At 39.1% G+C, this 18,883-nt stretch overlaps 1 protein-coding gene across 6 annotated transcripts in view; it reads right to left on the bottom strand.

The window, feature by feature from the left end:
* Nucleotides 1-223: 223 nt before the first annotated feature.
* The window catches only part of sema4ba (sema domain, immunoglobulin domain (Ig), transmembrane domain (TM) and short cytoplasmic domain, (semaphorin) 4Ba), a 53,660-nt gene continuing 35,000 nt past the window's right edge, over nucleotides 224-18,883 (bottom strand). For all 6 annotated transcript variants that reach the window (XM_044192108.1, XM_044192111.1, XM_044192113.1 and 3 more), the window contains exons 3-15: nucleotides 12,480-12,640; nucleotides 12,219-12,281; nucleotides 11,381-11,479; nucleotides 10,707-10,818; nucleotides 10,365-10,481; nucleotides 8,869-9,026; nucleotides 5,499-5,680; nucleotides 4,508-4,658; nucleotides 3,959-4,169; nucleotides 3,724-3,839; nucleotides 3,126-3,283; nucleotides 2,907-2,998; nucleotides 224-2,715 (exon numbers count right to left, since the gene is read on the bottom strand). In XM_044192108.1, coding sequence (XP_044048043.1) covers nucleotides 1,943-2,715; nucleotides 2,907-2,998; nucleotides 3,126-3,283; nucleotides 3,724-3,839; nucleotides 3,959-4,169; nucleotides 4,508-4,658; nucleotides 5,499-5,680; nucleotides 8,869-9,026; nucleotides 10,365-10,481; nucleotides 10,707-10,818; nucleotides 11,381-11,479; nucleotides 12,219-12,281; nucleotides 12,480-12,640 — 2,393 coding nt within the window. In that variant the 3' untranslated portion in view covers nucleotides 224-1,942. The remainder of the gene's footprint in view (nucleotides 2,716-2,906; nucleotides 2,999-3,125; nucleotides 3,284-3,723; nucleotides 3,840-3,958; nucleotides 4,170-4,507; nucleotides 4,659-5,498; nucleotides 5,681-8,868; nucleotides 9,027-10,364; nucleotides 10,482-10,706; nucleotides 10,819-11,380; nucleotides 11,480-12,218; nucleotides 12,282-12,479; nucleotides 12,641-18,883) is intronic.

The raw sequence follows: 18,883 nt of genomic DNA, 5'->3' as shown, positions 1-18,883 counted from the left end.
CCGTAAAACAAACAAACAAAAAAATATAAAATACACCTCATGAGCACATACTGTACAACATTGACAGTATTAAATTACATGTTTTCTCTCGTTTCTGAGCATGGGCAGTCCTGTCACACCTACAGTGTAGCATGCGACTCTACAGCACTACTACCTGGTTAGTTTATTATCCCAAGAGGCACATCTCTTGATTATTGTTTCAGAAGGCAGATTTGTTATCAAATCCATAACCTGCAATGTACTAAGGCTTTTCAACATCGTGTGCAAATCCTATGCATTCTGAGTCAAGCAGTATGCCTTCCTGCATTCTTGTGAAATTTGAATTTTGCTGGCCGCATTACAACACTAGAGCCAAACTCAAGTGAGACTTAAATAATAATGTATGACATGGAAAATGCTTTCAAGTTCCTCTAACATCTGACTCATACATTTGGTGGATCATGTGGATTATAATTCATTATTTCCGAATAAGAAGATGGCTAATCAAGATCATTAAAATGCAAAATCCCTGTGTTTATTACTGGATGAGAATGAAAATTATTGCCTTTATGTTTGCCTTTAAAACCATTTAACCAAGCAGAGCGCATTAATATGTATATCAAAGTTGAGGCTATACAGATATGTGTTATTTATATCAGATTATGAATAGGTGTAGTATTTAAATATTTATTATTATTTCCCTTTGAGAACAGTGATTGATATTTAAAACATTAAAGAATGACTATGAAAAATGTCTCTCTGTAAAAGAAACATTTGGCCGATCTTCCTCCATAAAATACACCAAAATGGCTAAAATCTCTTGCATACTTCAGAGTTAGTGTGTGTGTGTGTGCGTGCGTGCGTAGGTGGGTGTGTGTTTGCAGTGCCACCGATCCTAACGTAATTAACAGCGCCAACACCTTTGTGCTTACTCAGTCTCGAGGTGAGGTTTTCTTGGTGTTTACCCCACTTCACATTATTTGCTTTGCATAGACTGCCTATCTCATGAAGAACAGCATGATAATACCTGGAATGAGATTTTTCCCTTTATCACATTTGGTGACAGAAAACTCTGTCAGGCTTCCACAGAGGAATATTTGTATTGACTAATAATACCAATACTTAGAAAAAAAGCATAATTTGTCTTCATTTATGACTATATAATTTTTTTGTTGTGTAGTGATTGAGGTGGTAAGAGTTTCTACAACATTTCCACTGAGGTGATTCCTTGTTTGTGTTTTCTTTCAGTTTATACATAATGGTCTCTTTTTGATCAACTCCTAGCACAACTCTTCTTCTCTGAATTCTTTGTTGTGTTATATTTTAGCAAAAACAGAGTATACGTCTGTGAATGTACACTGGCTATTCAAAAAATAAACAAATCTATGACAGGACATTTTTCTCTTTTCTTGCTTGCCACTGGATTATTAGTGTATATTCTGGTGTGAGGGTTTACTTTGCTACAGAACAGTACATAGTGCATAGCCTCAGTGAAGGGTAGGCTCTTAACCAGATGACAGAATGAAAAAAAAACAGCAAACACTGTGTCAGCTGTTAGTGGGAACATGTTTGAATATCACTCTGCCTTTCAAAGCATTACCAGTAGATTTTATGGACGGACTGAGCAGCAATGCTATGAAATGATCATAGTTGTGACACCACCTTTACACATGTTACATTCCTGTGAGCCATATGTGAAAGCGTCAGATGACTGAAGGCAAAATGGAACTTCTTCAGTGTACTTCGAATGCACTTGAATAAAGGGGAGTGAAAGGAAAACAAAATGAAATGTACATTGACCACAGGGACAGAACAAAAAAAAAAAATAGACAAAGTGCAAAATCTGTGTAATGAAATGAAGAGTCTGATCAGTTTTCCCTCTTACAGGGTTTTGTCTTTCTCAGCAAGTGCACTCTTTCCTTTCGGTTTAAAATGATTCACTCCACATAACATGAAGCCGGCCTCACACTATAGAGTCTTTAATCTCAGAGCCCAGTCGGACTCGTGGCCGTGGGCATGTGGGAGAAATCTCTACATGGCTCTCTCTCAAGTTCAGAGGCCTCTTCTCCGACTCCGAGAAGCTCTTGCTGTTGTCGGGCGACGAGCACTCGTGCGGTGGAGTGCTACAGATGTAGTTGTCATTAAGGGTCTGGTAGCCCTTGTGATCTGACACCGACGCTGTGACTGTGTTGCCGTTGAGTGGCAAGTTCTCAGCCGGTTTCCCCACTATTCTGGGCTTCTTCTGCTGCATGTTGGGGCACTCTCCCTCCTTGAGCATGGATTTCATGTGGTTGCGGTTCCTGTAGACCACAAATAGAGAGAAGACCACCAGGGAAAACGCCAGGAGGGCACACACCACTATCAGCTCGTTCCAGTAGGTCTTAGTGTTGATCTGTGGTGAGCGGGCCTCTCCTGGCAAGATGATGAACTCCTCCTGGGAGACCTGTGGCGTACGTGAACGGCCTGCCAGGGTGGTGCTCTCCTGCTTTGCCTCGCCCCTCACACAGTAGTTTGCCAGCAGCTGTCTGAAGCCTTCCTCCACTGACCAGCACTCGTAGGTTTCCTGCCTGTCAGCTTGAGCTACAACTACTAGCCCCCCTTCTGGGCTGGGGTAATGGAAGTGACCTGAGCTCTCACTGAACTCCCACATCCTTTCAGCCAAATTAGAGCGCAGCTTGCAAGGCAGTACCTTGAACGTGTTGGCTGGTATAATAATCACCTGGCATGAAGACATTCCTGTGGAAAGCAAAGCAGAGACATGGATCAAGTCAGATATTTCATGAAATAAGCTTTTACCACCTTATCTGGTGCAGAATTCAGAATAATAATGGTCTGACACAATGAACACATTGAAAGGCAAAGCATGGAAAAATCCAGGATGCTGCTCGGTAAATCTATGACATTCTAGAGAAGAGGAGTTCACTTACGTGTAGGTGGAGGTTTAGCAAACCGTGAGCTTGGCAGTGTCTTGTTGCAAATAGCTGATGTGTCTGATTCTTCTACATCCTGCTGCCAGGCACTGAAACACATATACGTAATCAGAAATTGGGATTTTCATATCATTACATTTACATATTATAGAAATATTTGTCTAAACGCTTTAGCTGCAAAACTGTTTGTGCATTGTTGTGCAGCGGGATGCATACTTGCTTGGTGGTGCCTGTCTGACATCCACACACTGCCTCCTGTTCCAGGCACAGTAAGGATCCCTGGAGAGGATGCACTCCCCGCAGCTCTGATAATTAGTGCAGTTAGCTACTGGGACCTCTACCAGTTCAGAGAAAGAGGAAACATACAGCTGACCCTGTGGAGGAGAGACGAAAAAAGGAGGGGACAGGAAAGAAGTGCCCCAAATACAGATACTGGGTTACTAATTTCATCCAGAAACTTCCTTGTGTGACCCTGAACTAAATACAGCACTTTTAGCTTTTCTTAATACCAGTTTATTAGGAAATTGTTTGCCCGAAAGTATAAATCCAAGCAGAGTATCAAAGACAAGCCAGGACTCAGGAAGTGTCACAGTTCCAGCTGTTAAAACCTCAGCTGTTTGCAGATCCCCTGAGCGAAAGTTACATGTAATTAGCTCATTTAACACGAGGTTTGCTTTAGGCTGTGACTCTTCATGGCTCATGGAATCTCTAAACTGCCAATAAATGCATTTACTGAGCTTGTTGTTAGTTCACACCATGAGAAAGCTCTGTTAAACAAGCTGGGATAGTTTTCTCACCCAGCACCCCACTATACCTTTTCAGTGTCCAGCTCAATGTGTTGCACTGGTTGGGAATCACGGAAGAGCACCATCTCCTCAATGATGTGCATCTTGTTGTTGACATTAATGGCTTTATGAAGTCTCCCATCATCTAGAAGACACAGTATAACTTGAAATTAGATTAAACCCTTTGTGAATGTTGAGAAACAGGATGTTACAAAGGGGTTGACGAGTGTGTTTGTGTGTGATTGTGGGTGTGGAGTCCTTTACCTGTGCCAATGAAGAGCACATTATACGCCTTTTTTGCTGCCTGGACTTGATGGACAGCAATCTGTGTGTAGCGAACATTACGTTTTAGCAGGAGAGGCTGGCTGCGGATCACGCTGTCCATCAGGAAGTGGTCTTTGACAAAATTCAGCACCTTGTCTGGCATGTGTAGCGAAGAGGAGATGCCCTGTTCCCTGGCAGCGTTTGTGATACACTGTGGAGGCAACATATCAAGTCATTTACATTGGACAACAACACCAGTTGCAGCTGTACAGCACCTCAATGTTCTTTTGCTTAGGTTTTTCAGTGATTCAACTGTGATAAGCCTGCCAGGAAATGAAAGCGACAGTAGTTTGATAAGAATCATGTTTAGGAAGAGAGGCAGGGAGTGACACCAGCTCAACAGATATCGGCATTCGAAATCGAGGATGTGACTGGTGAGCAGAGAGGAACATATGAAACTCATTTCTGTAGCCAACATGACGTGCTGCTGAGTACTGATATGTACGTGTCTACAGGTTCTCCAGCAGAGGGCAGCAGGCAGGTACTCACCACACCAGGCCGAGGCTCTGGGACCGGATGGTTGTATGTGTACCACTGTTGAGTCTCTCGATTGACCTCACGGTATCTCCCATTGAACGCCGTTTCCACCTGGTCCATAGTGAAGGAACACACTGCAGAGCTTCCTGAAGCACCTTTATACCTTTTAAGACATAAACAAGCATCTCAACAATAGTGATTGATCATTTATTTAATTCTGATCTTGTATAACCTTTAAGAAAGGTGACCTTATAGATGGGATATTTAACACTGAAAGCCTAAACAAGTCTGCACAGACACACTGATTTTAGAAATACTGTGGTCATGTTTAACTGCCGGGAATGCAGATGGAAAGTAAGTAGTAGCTAAATCTGGTACAAAGCATCGCCTCTCTTCTCTTGTTAAAGATGTTTTTTTTGTACAGTACATCGTCTCTGTAAAAATAAATTAGTTAAAATTTAAATTAGTCCAAATTTCCCCAGAAGGACACCAAGAAATGTACATTTTATTTAATAATTTAACTGTTGAAATATATATTTTCTGTAAATTGTATCTCCCTACATCATGGTCTAAATGTTGTTTCAAACCCTTCACTAACACTGCCAGGTATGTAATTGCGGCGGAGAACGCTAAATCTCTTTTATTTTATTTCATTTTACAGTCAATTTTTAAGATATTCAGTCTAAAAGAATAACTGAACACAGCCCTAAAAACCTTGTGTAAAATGTGTGTAATTGTACATTGCAAACTTCTCTTCATGGAGTTCAACCTTCATTTATTAAACCCGACAAAATTCCTTAAAATATTAAAGGACCTTGGTGTCATCAAAGGTAGCTACAGCCTCACTTGCACTTTGTTTCCATCAGAACATTTTTATAGCCTATCTCAGACAGAGTAATTTTTTCCCCTCATGTGTGCCAAATTTGCACTACATATCTGAAGGTATCACTACATTATTTTCGTGATGTGTTAATCACTAAAAGCAGTGAAAGTTGGTCCTCACCACTGAGACGTGAAGACTCCATAAAACACAGTGTTCTTCCAGTCCTCGGGGCTGGGCATTACCACAAACATGTCTTGGATTATGTTGAAGGGGAAGCCATCATCAGGCAGAGAGCATAAGAGTTGAGCCTTCAGGAAGGTCGTCCATTTCTTCTGCAGAACCCTCTCGCCTCCCATGTCACCCTGCAACACAAATATTGTAGGTTTGGAGCTGTTTAACATCTTATTGCACTGTTAACTATTTCCATAAATTGCACTACTTTATATTCATTGCACTGCTGTTCTGCCCAGTCCAATTCATTATTGTATATATCCATCAGTATACTTCTGTTTATAATAATGCCATCTGTATATAATGTCCATAGTACCATTTGTAAATATCTTCATTATACTGCTCTATCCTGCATTTATGCACACACTTTATATCCTGCACTTGTTTATTGCACTTCTGGTTAGACCTAAATTGCATTTTGTTGCCTTGTACTTGTACATTTGTAATGACAATAAAGTTGAATCTAATCTAATCTGTCCAGTAGAGGGTGCAAGAATATAAGATTGACACCTGTCTGAGGAGGCGACTGCAGACAATGCCTCTGAAAAAACGGTTTGATTTGATGTGATCTGACAGGCCTGTAAAAGGCATGAAATAATAATGTGCACCATATGGTATGTTGCCATGGCATACTTTACATACCATAACATACAGTATGTAGGTTATATTAGGAACATTTTTATCTACCTTCTTCATGACTAAAAACAGAAAGAAAGCGTTGTGTCCAAAGGTGAAGCTGTTTGAATTGACATAATTGAAAAACGTTAACCTCATATAGTAAAACCATAACGAGCTAAATCAATTGTACCCGTAACACAGATATACCCTGAGGCAGCAGACTTGTAGGTCATGAAAACAATTTACATCATCAACTGGCTTAGATAAAAAACAAAACAAACAAAACACAAATGCTTTTAAATGAAAGAGAAAAAGAGGCATTGCTCCCCGACAATCCTTCTTCACTGACACTACCACTGTGATTCATCGCCTTTGGCACTAGCCTTCAAAGTAATGTGTGGCATGGGACCTCCTTGACATGCAGACTAATTCGGCAGATTGTACAATAGGATGCCTGTGCAAATTAGAGAGCAACTACATCTTTAAACCTCAACATGAAAGTGATTTACAGTATGTGATGTATGACTGTAAAACATAGGGAGTTACAGGCCCCAGGAAGGTGACTACAGATGTTTCACTTACACAAACCAAGATCTTGTTTTAGTTCTGCAAGAAGACCTGGGCTTTAAAGCGAGGTGTCCTGATCTCCTGCACCAACCACACTGTCTGTTTACATTCAGTTCATGGCAACAGTTATTCCAGATTTTTTCACAGATCTAACAAGATGAAAGTTAGCTGTTGGCGAAAATAAGCAATTTTAAAAATGTGCAGAGCAGGGGACCAAAGAGAAATACTAAATTATCTAAACTACATGAAACCCTTTAACATGAAGCTTCAATTGAGTCCACTTTAGTATTACATTAATCAGAGGAAATGGCAGCGCTGGATGGGAAGGGAAATGACACATGACCAATACTGAGCTTCTGAAGCAATTACTTATTGTAGTAACCCAGGCAGATAATGAGCAACATACAGTTTAGTTTCTCATCCTGCCGGCTGAACCTAGTTTTATAATTTCATGCCACTCTGTGCTTAAACTGAGTTCTGAATAATTGAAGCAAATGCATCCCGTTCATTAATCCCTTGTAAAAGCATCCCTTTTTCAAAAGGCTGTTCAAAAAGCCATGAACAGGGCAGGAAATAATGGCTTCTTTCTGGGAAACTGAACAATCCAGAAAATGAGAACATGCTTTGTTTGTTTGTTTCAAGCAAAACATTGTTTATCATTCCATAGTTAGTCTCAGTGAAGTGGAACATGTGTACTAAACACCTGAACAAACAACAAAAAGAGGAACTGCAGCCAATATAATAAGTCAAACAAGGGATACGAGAGATAGGGATAGGATTGAATTTAAAGTAACAATTTATTTGATCACTATACAGTATTATTTAAAAGAACTGACACTATCTATCTTCTGAGAATTTACCTAATTTTAAAGCTTTGGTATGTTCTACATTTTTAAAATTTTGTTTTACATTTGTTTGGGAAGCACACTCCCATAAAGTGACACATTATTAGTCATTTCCCTATGGGTAATCTGTACCAGGATACATTATATTCAGCACATATTTTAACCATATGTGAGAAAACCCATCATCAACATGCTACATGAGTCAATATTTATATAACTCTGTTAACCGGATAGATTTTTTATTTATTTATTTTTTAAAATTGGATGTACGGAAAAACCGAGTGGATAATTGCATGAACATGAAGAAAATATAACCCTGTTGGCAGTGTCTAACTGAAACTGGCCTGTGATTCACAGCTGGGCTTTCTATGGTACCACCTTGGGGTTTATATCCGACGCACAATGTGTAGGTGGTGTCTTGCTTTTACGTGACAGCAGGATGACTGTCAGATACACACCTGGAGAAAATAAAAAATATACTGGCTGTATATGTAGATTCCTCAAAAGCTATGATTGACAATAATGAAATAATAAAAAAAATAATAATGAAAAAATACATACTAAAATAAATAATGAAAAAACATTTTAGATGGTATCACATGACAAGTTTCAAATACAAAAAAAAACACTTTGCTGTCTTCAAATGACAGCTCTTACTTTACACATTTTCTCTGACGTGAACGTCAAACTGTCTGCTAGTATTTTTCATTCTCCTTAGACTGTGATAAACATGATTGTTTTCACAGAACCAAGCAGCAGTCTGATCTGGAGAATTGGTTTGTGATGTTATGATGTTTGCAGAACTGAGAAGACCCTAAAAAATATTAACATATACTGTGTGAGGTCTGCATTTTAGTTTTAAAACCCTGGGTTTAAGTATTTCAGCAGGTGATAATCCATTTCTGTGCATGCATCTTGTGCTACAGTAATCTTAAACCATTTTGAGTTGGCTTCTGAGTCCTGTCTGAACACAAATATTTGGTGAAACATGATAAGAACTGAGGGAGGAGAGGATCTGGAGAAAAAGATTCAAACAGAGGGAAACATGCAAGAGGAATGTTTTTCTGTAATAAGAGATTCTGCGTCACTGCCCAGAAAGACTGTGAGCTATATTCATCAATTTAGGCTGTAAGAAGCTTTCAGAATAGTGCATATACGTCTGTATAGGAGCATATACTGAACACAAACACACAAACAAATACATAGTGACGGGAGGGGGTGTCAGGAGATGTTGCTCAAGGGGAAAAAGGCCCCTTTAGATGGACTATCTGCCTTCAAGCATCACTCACCTTACACACGCGAGCAATGCGTGACACAATGGTGTAGTCAAAGAAATCAAACTCCTTTCCTGCTTCACTGAAGAAGAAGTAAATCTTATCATCATCACCCACTAGGTTGCCCTTGGGCAGGCTCTCCTGTATGTAGGCAGAGCCAACAAAGGCTGGGTCTGAAAGAAAAACGTGAACAATACTGTCAACCTTTAGTATATGAAATTTCAGGGACACACGTCCCTATTCCTTGTGACATCAACACACGAACAGGAAAATTCAATAACAACCGGGATGCTGACAGATTGCAGGTAAACACTTTTCATCTACATGATTTTTAAGGCCCCGATCAGACAGAGTGCGTTTTGCAACTTTTGTTGAAGCCTACAAGAAGCAGCGTGGTGCAATTTTTAATTGTTGCTAGGCAACAACTGAATCACCTGTCCAAACCCTGATTTTGGTGTGAAGTAAACTCACAGATCTGTACCTTTCATTCAAATATATGTATATATAAATGGATACTGCTCTGGCTCTGACTGAGGGTGAGAGGCTGCTCCCAAATAGTAGCTGGACACAGGAAAATGGAGATCCGTGTGGGTACATGAGACCCTCAGAAAGAGGAGAAATCACGGAGAGTAATGTTACCACTAGCTGGTCCTGGAGCTTTGCCTGGATGATGGTCGGTTCAAGGCTTATTTTAGGATGAGTCTGGGACAGTTTGACAATCTGCTGTCAATCGTTAGCATCACAAAAATGACCACTAACTGCAGGGATTCCAGTAGTTCTGCTGAGTCGCTGAGTATTTGTTTGCGGTAGGTTATGTTTGTTTTAATGTTGACGCTATATTTTGGGTTAACAGCCTAAAACAGCCTAAAAATCTGTAGGTGTAGGTGTGAGACTTCTTACTTTGTAACTAAACGTTACAGTGATAATTATGATGAGAGTGAGCTAATGTTAGCTTAGCCCAACCATGAATTGTATGCTACCAGTAAACCATTAGTACAGTTTAAATTAATGAAAACAACTTACCCGAAATCTCAAGTAGCACACTAATTTGCATCCAGGCCTGCTGTTTTCTGTTCAAATCATGGTAATCATGGTTGGAAAAATCATATAGCTCCAGGTATCCAGCAACAGCCACCACTAGTTTGTTCTCCACTATTGTCATCCAATTGGACGATGGGGAAAAAAACGCCAATGACGTTGGGTTCTTTTCTGCTCTCTGAGTCTCAACTTGAGGTGTTCAGAGCAAAAATGTGAGGCGCCCAGGGTGCATTAGCAGCGCACAAAACGCTCACTGCCTATAGAAAACAATTGGAAAAAGACGCCTCTCACTGCAAAAACCGCAGCCTGTCTGATCACAGCCTAATGGTGTCAAATTCTCATATAGCATATCCGGCACAAACAGTTTAGGAATGTCATTTATCTAATATAAGATGTGATATTAAATAATATATATAATTTATATTACATGAACATATTATAAAAAGCATTGCCTTCCAGTCAAAGCACTGTACCTTGAAGCCAGTTGAGTGAGTTTTCTGTTTTTAGAGCAGTTCCTTGGCTTAGACTCTTGTAAATGATGGGTTCATTTCCTTGGAAATTACTGACTGTACCAGCATACAGCTCTCCATCTGTAATGCAATGAAGAAGACCAGCATAATCACAGTGTTTACCACAAGGGAATGGGCTTCTGCATCATACACAGTAATGAAATCCAGAGGTTATGCCCCAGTTTGTCTCCTTTCAACCACCTGTATCTAGTTACTTTACTGTCTTCCCACATTGGCTTCTATAAATCAAAACATTTAAACAAAGCTTGATTTTAATCGACAGCTGACAGCCATTCTGGGACCTACCAGCCATGATGGCAGTGGACTTGTATTCAGGGTTGAAGGGGCAGCGGCTCCGCCCATCCTCTGTAACAATCTCACCAGTATCGCTCTTGACAAGGGAGAAGTCTGTAGTGTTCTGGAGAAAACACACACACATCAAATGTCACATGCATAGTGTAAAAGTAGAGCCGTAACCTGCTCTGACAGTAACCGCTGTCTGTCTGTCCCACAGTGAAAAGGTGGTCAGTCAGTCTTTGGATAAAGTTGAAGCACAGGTCATCCCTATATGTTTGTTATGGATTGTTCTAAAAGGCTTTAAAAGATTTGCAGAAAAGGATCGCAAACCTGGTCGATTCTTATATAATCTGATTACATGCATTAAATATTTTGATCCATTTCCCTTTGGCACAGGAGATAATAAAATAATGCACATACAGTACATTGTATCTAGCTGGGAATGGGCCTCAGCCAGACTGCTTAGTGAGCTGAGAGGCAGGAAGCAGCATGCATCAGATTTTAGATGCTCTTCCTCTAGAATCTAATAAATAAACACCACATATAAAGTCCTGCATCAGGGGTAATCAATGAATGACACAGCTTTTTAGATCCTCCTCAAGACATGTGCAGGTAGAGACGAGCTGCACACAGCAGGTCGCTGCAACAGATGTGACCGTTTCATAGACACTTCCAACACTTACTATGTAAGCACAGGTGGGGCTGAAGGCGTATGTTCCACACACATACAGATGAGTGCTGTTCATATGTAGTAAAATCTTGATGTAGTTGAAGCAATCAGTCTGTATTAGAAACATGAAAATGGTAGAAAATTAATTTCTTTACAGCTAACATACTGGAAAAAAAATATAGGTTGTATTTATTAAGATAAACAAGGCTGATTGTGTTTGTATTTTCCCAATTTTCACCAAATACACAGATTTTTTCAAAAAGAGCGCTTTTTTCAAAAGGTATTTTGTTTCCTGTCTCAAGACACAGTACTTTACAGAAGCGAAGACAAAAATGTAAAGACAACACAAATGATCTGCAGACTTCACCACAGTCCAGCAAAGTATTTAACAAAAACAACACACAAGAGTGTTTGTACTACACTGTAGTACAAAAATCCAATTTCCACTTTTGTGCTATTTATTTGCATTCAGAAATTCTAAGATTGTTTTTTAACATTCAAAACAAACACTGATTCCTCCCGCTTATGTGTTCCCTCCTAACAAATAAGTAATCATAAATTCACAAGACTCTTGGTCTGTATGTTTTCATATAAAAGTAGTAGTGGAGTAAGCTGGCAAAAGAAAGAGTGTAATAGAGGAAAGGTTTGTTAGTAAGGAAGGGAAAAATCCATTGTTGTAGAATGGAACGTTACAACTTGACAGGAAATTTCCAGGGTTTTCCCCTCAGTCTGCTTCCAAAGTGCCATGCAACAATGGTCAACTTGACCAACGAGGCAAACATGCAGCCATGTAAACAGTGTGAGCCAACTGAGTTTAGCTACTTGAGCTTTTACACCAGCAATTCACTTGCCTGCAGGTCTTTGCCTTTGAAACTGCACTCGTCTCTCTTCCTCTCTGGAGTTTTCCATGTGAGCTGCAGGACAGAAACACAGTCAGACTCATACTGTAGGTATAATACAGTGAGGTAGGTCATAATCACATTGGACTTCTGGAATCGTATCATATTTACAACCATATTCATATTGTACCTCTGGGATCCTATTATAACTACATTCATATTGATACAGTATATTGTATATGAAACTGCAGTTTACAGACGCTTGGCTCTTACATTTCTTTGTAGCTTGACTGCACTGATATCAGTGAGGTTGAGAGCAAAGAGAATCTCCCGAGCGCCAACGTACAGCATGTTATCTTCTTTACTGAGAAGGAGAGAGGTGTAGTTGAAGACTCCGCCGACTGAGAAACTTCTGGTTGTCCTCTCCTTTGCATCTGGACAGACACGGACAGAGGAAGAAACAGTGGGTATAAATCATGAATTAATCTGATCATGTTGAATATCAAGAAGATATCATACAGTACATTATGACTGATAAAAGCCATTATATGCTACTAAAGGCAGAAAATTCAAAAAGACACTTGAATGTGCAAATTAAAGCATTTTGAAGATGTTGTATGTGTGGTCATAAAATGTCATGTACACCACAGATATACTGCAGATTTTCTGTCTTAATTAGAAACACTAGCACAATGCGTCACTCCTGGCAAGCCTCACTGAGTTGTCTCTCATGACATGTTTTAATGTTGACGAAAAATTGATGGTGGAAAAAAGAGTCAGGATTTCATAAAAAAACTAAATTACACCCATAAGTTGTCTGAAATGATACATCATCTACCTATGTAGAAACTATGCATTTTTATGGCATTTCTGACATTTATTAGACAGTACACAGAGAGCTGACAGAAAACAAGGAGAGCGAGGTGGATGACATGCAACAAAGGTTCCTTTGGTCCTCGAATTGGGGATGTTGCAACTACATGGTCAGCACCTTAGACCTCTAGGCCACCAGGATGCACCAGAAACATAATTTTTGTTGGATATAAACGCTCACGGTCATTTCCGTCTGCTTCACTACTCACACTGTTACTGGACTTTGACTTTGTAAAGCAATATACCTACTACAGGAGATCTAAAGCAAACTAAGGATTGGGACCTCATGCAGTATTCAATACACCCCACAAAAAAAAAAACAGTAATGAAAAGAAATGCGTCTGTGTATTCCTAACATTTCTCCTACAGTAAGTGAATGATTTGCTCTAACCACATTAACACCTCCTGACTGAAGCCAAGGGTTAAATCACCAACTCTCGTAATCACTGCAGGCTGCTGCAAATCTGAGATACACATGGACCTTCCACCATGTGTTCACTGCTGGCCCAGCACAACTTTCCTTAATTGCATGCCAGCATAAACAGAAGCAGGGAGCTGATGGAAACTTGAAGTGACTGTAGCTCTGATACAGGACCTTTTCCCCTGTAATGTGACGAATGAGGAAAAAACAACAGACCAAAGAACTCCATTTATTTTATTGAGGGATGTCCTCTAATATTGTTGTTCTCTTTGATTTACATATAAATTACTGCACAAAAATGGACTGTACAAAAATGACTGGGGTGGGGGAAAAAAAGCAACGCCCTCCCCAAAGTTCTCTTGACTCAGAAAAAACTGCAACATCCTCCTCCCAAAAACCAGAAATAATATAACAGTACTAAATTGGTTCAACTAATTTCATCATTGATAACCAAAAGTGGCAAAGTGCAAATAATCTGGGGTATACCAAATAATCTAAAAGGGCATAACCCAGTTGAATCCATAACATCTAATGGAAAATAATTTTCACATAACCAATTGAACATTAAAAATTGAATTAGCAACTGTCAAATTTATGGCAAACATCACAAAATAGCAAATATTTGAATCACTTTATTTTCTAAAAAAGATTTGTTATTACTGCCACCAAAATGAGTGAATTGGGTCCAAAGTGTCATGCTGAACTGAACTTAACCCATGAAGAAATAAAATATAAATCTGTGGTAAGAAAACAAAAGAAAAATCCCTCCCTTGCTCTCCCCAAAAAATTCAGACCACCTTCTGTTCAGCAAAAAATTCTGTTCTCCCTTTTCCGATTCCATCTTCCCCCTAATAATTTTTGTACGAACACTCAGAAAAAAACAAAAATAAAAAAAGTGACAGTCTCACTTTCGATCTGCGAGTCAACAAAAACATAATGGATTATTATAATAAATCAAAGTCAGTTTTACTATTGCTGGTTGACCTCACATGCATGGCAGATTCATACTGGATTAAAACCACAGATGCTGGTGGTAATAATTACAATTATAGCACTTCCCGGCACAAAACTAACCCAGTCCAGATAGAGTAAGGTGTCATTAAGTTGCACTGATAATAAGCCCAGTATGTGGTATATACCCTGTAGTATGTGTAACCTGGTATAACCTCAGTGGGTAGGTACAGGAGAGACTTCCTCTCCCTTGGGAAAAAAAACATGTTAATAGTAGTCCATCGCTGCGGCAACAGAGAGCCATATTGTAGTTAAATCTGTCCATAAAACCACAAGAGGCTCGGCTCTACGTACTGTACATGGACCCATTGGGGCTGCTCTCTCTCCTTTTCACTATCACTACAGAATAAATGGAGTGCTGCTCCGTGCCGGTATGGTCCCCCCCCTTCTTCCCCACTGAGCCTTAGGCAAGTTTAACTGTGATTTACAGAGAGAAAGGGAGAGAAAGGCCAAAGCTGGAACCAAAACAAAAGCTTTGAGGGATTTTCACAGAGGAGGATATCTACACAATTATTCTCTGGAGTCAAATCACCACTGTCATACTTAGCAACCACAGCTGACGAAGAAAAACAATAGGGCCCCTAATTGAGTATCATTAAAGAAATCCAGGAGGGTTTGCAACCACACAAAGCTTTCCATTTACAATTTCAGGAAAACATTAATCATCTTTCAGTATAGACCTATTGGTTTACAATGCTTTATTCCTCTGAGGGGTAGGTAAATATTAAATGGTATATTTTAACATCATGTTTTGCCCATGTATTAATAAAAAGGTACGCTTAAAGAATTGACTGGTCAGTCTTAAAATGAAAATTGCCGCACAATGTTTAAAGCTGCTCTAATTCATATAAATAATTACCATGTATAAGCTTTTTTAGCATTGTTTTGATTTTACAGCCTGCAAGCTAAAAAGATAAAGAGCCCAATATTTCCCTTAGGAGTTGGTGGAGACCAAAAAGAGCTAAAAGGAGAGTGAATATTGGACTTGCATTCATCAGGTGGCCAGAAACACAACTCCAAATTAATTATGTTGCTCTGTGTCTGCTGAATGTGTAAATAGGCAATTTGTGCTAACACATATGCCATAACCACTGTGTTTACAGTTTGTTCTGTTGACCCAGAGTGGCCAAAAATTCAGTTAATGCAGCTTTAAAGATAATTAACGTTCACAAAAGTCATTCCTGTCTGTTTATCTGCTTATTGGAACGACATCACAAATTGCTGCAAATGGATTTAGATTAAAGTGTGTGGGAAATTGACCCTCAGCCTTGTTTTAATGTTATAAAGGGAGAGGCCTTCAGTGGGTTCACCTTACTCATGTTGGAGACACCACGGTTCATTATAGAAAGTTTCAAACACACTAACTGGCTTCATCAACTTTAATAATATTTACTTTTACCAGTAAAAGTAAATATTATTAAACATTTACTGTGATTTGATGTCTTGATGGCATTAATACAGCATTGTATGTTGACTTGGAACACACCAATAAGAGATGTACAGAGATAGCTTTATGAAGCTATCTTTATGAATTTGTCCTGATTTTCTACAAGAACATTATGATAAATGATGAGTAGTTTTCAGTTAGTAGTGTTTAAATGATTAGTTGATTAACTGATTAGTTGATCGCAAGTTAATACCCCAAACGAATTGATCGCTTAAGTCAGTTATCAAGTGAATATGCCAAACATTCACCGGTTCCAGCTTCCCAAATGTGAGGATTTGCTGCTTTTCTCTGTTTCAGTTATCATGTATTTGAACATGAGTGGCAGTCACAAGCAATACAACACAGTCCTGAGACCACAAAACCCAGACAGAATAACTGCTAGAGGTCGAACACTGTGCATACTGTTAATGCTAAAACAACATCACAAGCTAATGAGTGTACCCTACTTGAACTTGTCCTCCCTTCCCCTCCACATACACCACAGTCTCTTAAAGAATCCCCTCTATTGTTGTTCGACTGTCTGAGGTTGATTCCCGAGGGGCCATTTCATGACAATGCAGCCCCAGAAATGTTGTGGTGTACATCGGCAAGAGGGAAACAGACAAAACAGTTCAGAGGAAGCACTTAAGACTGGAAGAGCAGCTTGTATCTGCTGCAGCCACAGAGAGAGGGTGTAAGAGAGGGCAGCCAAGTGGCCATCATGTCACTGCTGGAGAGGTACAACGTACGGTAACATTACATTTCACTTTGTTAGACCTCTTGTCCATCTTGCTTTTTTTCTGATAAGGGACCCTTTGAGAAAGCTTTATTATAAAGCTTTATTGTATCTGAGGGATTTATTTTTAGGGTGTATTTATGCCACAAGAGCCTTTTCACAGTTACCATTCACAATGTATGTTCTGTGTATGTAGCTTTGTTTACTGTCAAAAGACTACTTATGAACTTCTACTTGAGTTATTTTCAACACAAGACAAAAATTACAAAAAGACAGGTGATAATTAAAGGAAAAACCTGAATAAATTAGGTGCTGGTGCATAAAGAGAAAGTGAAATGGAGAGAGAGAGAAAGAGCATATTAGGTGATTAGGTACTCTTGGAAGAGGTAGGTCTTCAAATGATTATCGAAGAAAGAGAGGGACTCGGAGTTCAGTGAGATGCTTCAACTACAGGACTAAAGGGGATATTGACTGGTTTGATGGGAATGAAAATGATGTGAAACTTACATTATAGCCTTCACAGTCCCCTGATCTCAAATCAACTGAACACCTACAGTAGTATGGGAGATTTTGTTTTAAGATGCTCCACCACCATCATCAAAACACAAAATGAGGAAAGATTTTTTGGAAGAAGGATATTACTTACTGGTATCTGGTCATGCAGATAGTTTGTTGTTGTTTGTTTCTGCTGAAGTTTTAAGATATCCCCAATACAATGGAGGTGAGTGAATTGTATTCTTTGGTGCTCACAGCATTTAGAAATTACAATTGAAAAACTCAACAGGAGACCAACTTTCAAGGAACAAAGGCCTTTCACACTGGACAATCCACAGACCTCACTGTCAACATTTTTCACTGGAACTACTTTCTACAGAAAAAAAAGTGCCTATGAAAACTGAGATCTGTGGATTGTCCTGAGTATATGGGACATTGTTTCTGTAAAGTTTCTCAATTGTAATTTTTCAAAACTTTGAATTCACCTCCATTGTATTTGGGAGGCAATACATCTTTCAGAGGTGGACATCTAAAAACCTCAGTGCACAAAATTGCAATTATCTTATTTTCTTTTTTTCAAATCTATTTATTCTTTTTGAATTTTGGATGAACTCATCATTTAAAGGCAAGTAACTAATGGTTCATTTTCACATTTTTCACATGGTGTAATTTAAGACATAGGTACAGACAAGAAACTCCTTTCCACTTTGCTGATAATGGAAACACAGGTCAAGCAGGTACATGACCCTCTGTTCAATTGCAAAATGAAAACACTACACAAAGAGGCAACCAGCAGGCAGAGCCGGAAGACTTTACACCTCACTGTATCACTATTACCAGACCTCTGATCCAGAGAAAGCAGCTTTGTCTGGTTCAGTGCACTTCCGTGACCCTTTATAGAAGTGCACAAACAGCACACTCAGTGGTTCAACCTCTGGCAGCTGTAAGCAATATGAGATCATTGCCATTATTATGTAATTAAAAGTAATTTCTGCAAATGACACTGTTAAATAGATTGAAATACTCGCCTAAACTGGCTTGTTAATCTATTTAGAGGGGAAATTAATTATATTAGGCTTAAAGGAATCCTTCTACATTTTTGCAGATGATTTCCTGATGGGTCTGTGTCCAAAAAAATTAGAGAGATAATTAAAAGTGCGGAACATCCCCACTAGAGGAGTAATTTGTCCTTTGTGACAGAGATCTAAGTGCCTTCTTTTGTAGGGCAACTATAACAGGCTGATTCAATCAGTGCTCTCCCTCATGAAGGGGATGCATTTATCAGCTGTATGTTAAGGAGATCAGACAATTGCATACCTCATTTCAAGCACCTGTTCGTGTTTACTTTCTGCAGAACTACAAGAAAACTGTTGCAATAACAACTGTAATTAATCTAACTTTAATCATAATATCACACCAGCAGTTTAAGAGAAAGGAATCATCTGCATACAGATGATTGTCAAGATGTCAAGATGGTAAGTAAAAAATATTATGGACACCACAAAAGAAAATTGTAAAAGATAATTGTTGTATGTCACTGAAAACATTAGTGAATTAAAAAGTAAAAACATAAAAAACATACATTATTCTTGAATGAAAACAGTGCACTGTTCCAGATAAGCTTAGAGATTAAGTGTTCTGGTTTGCTTCTTCCCAAAATGCTTAAAAGTTGAAAACAGGGTGGTTTTCTTAGCTCATGAAATTTTACATTTTTA

This window comes from Siniperca chuatsi, linkage group LG4 (assembly GCF_020085105.1).
Source record: "Siniperca chuatsi isolate FFG_IHB_CAS linkage group LG4, ASM2008510v1, whole genome shotgun sequence".
Lineage (NCBI taxonomy): Eukaryota > Metazoa > Chordata > Actinopteri > Centrarchiformes > Sinipercidae > Siniperca > Siniperca chuatsi.
This window is presented reverse-complemented; position numbering and strand designations above follow the sequence as displayed.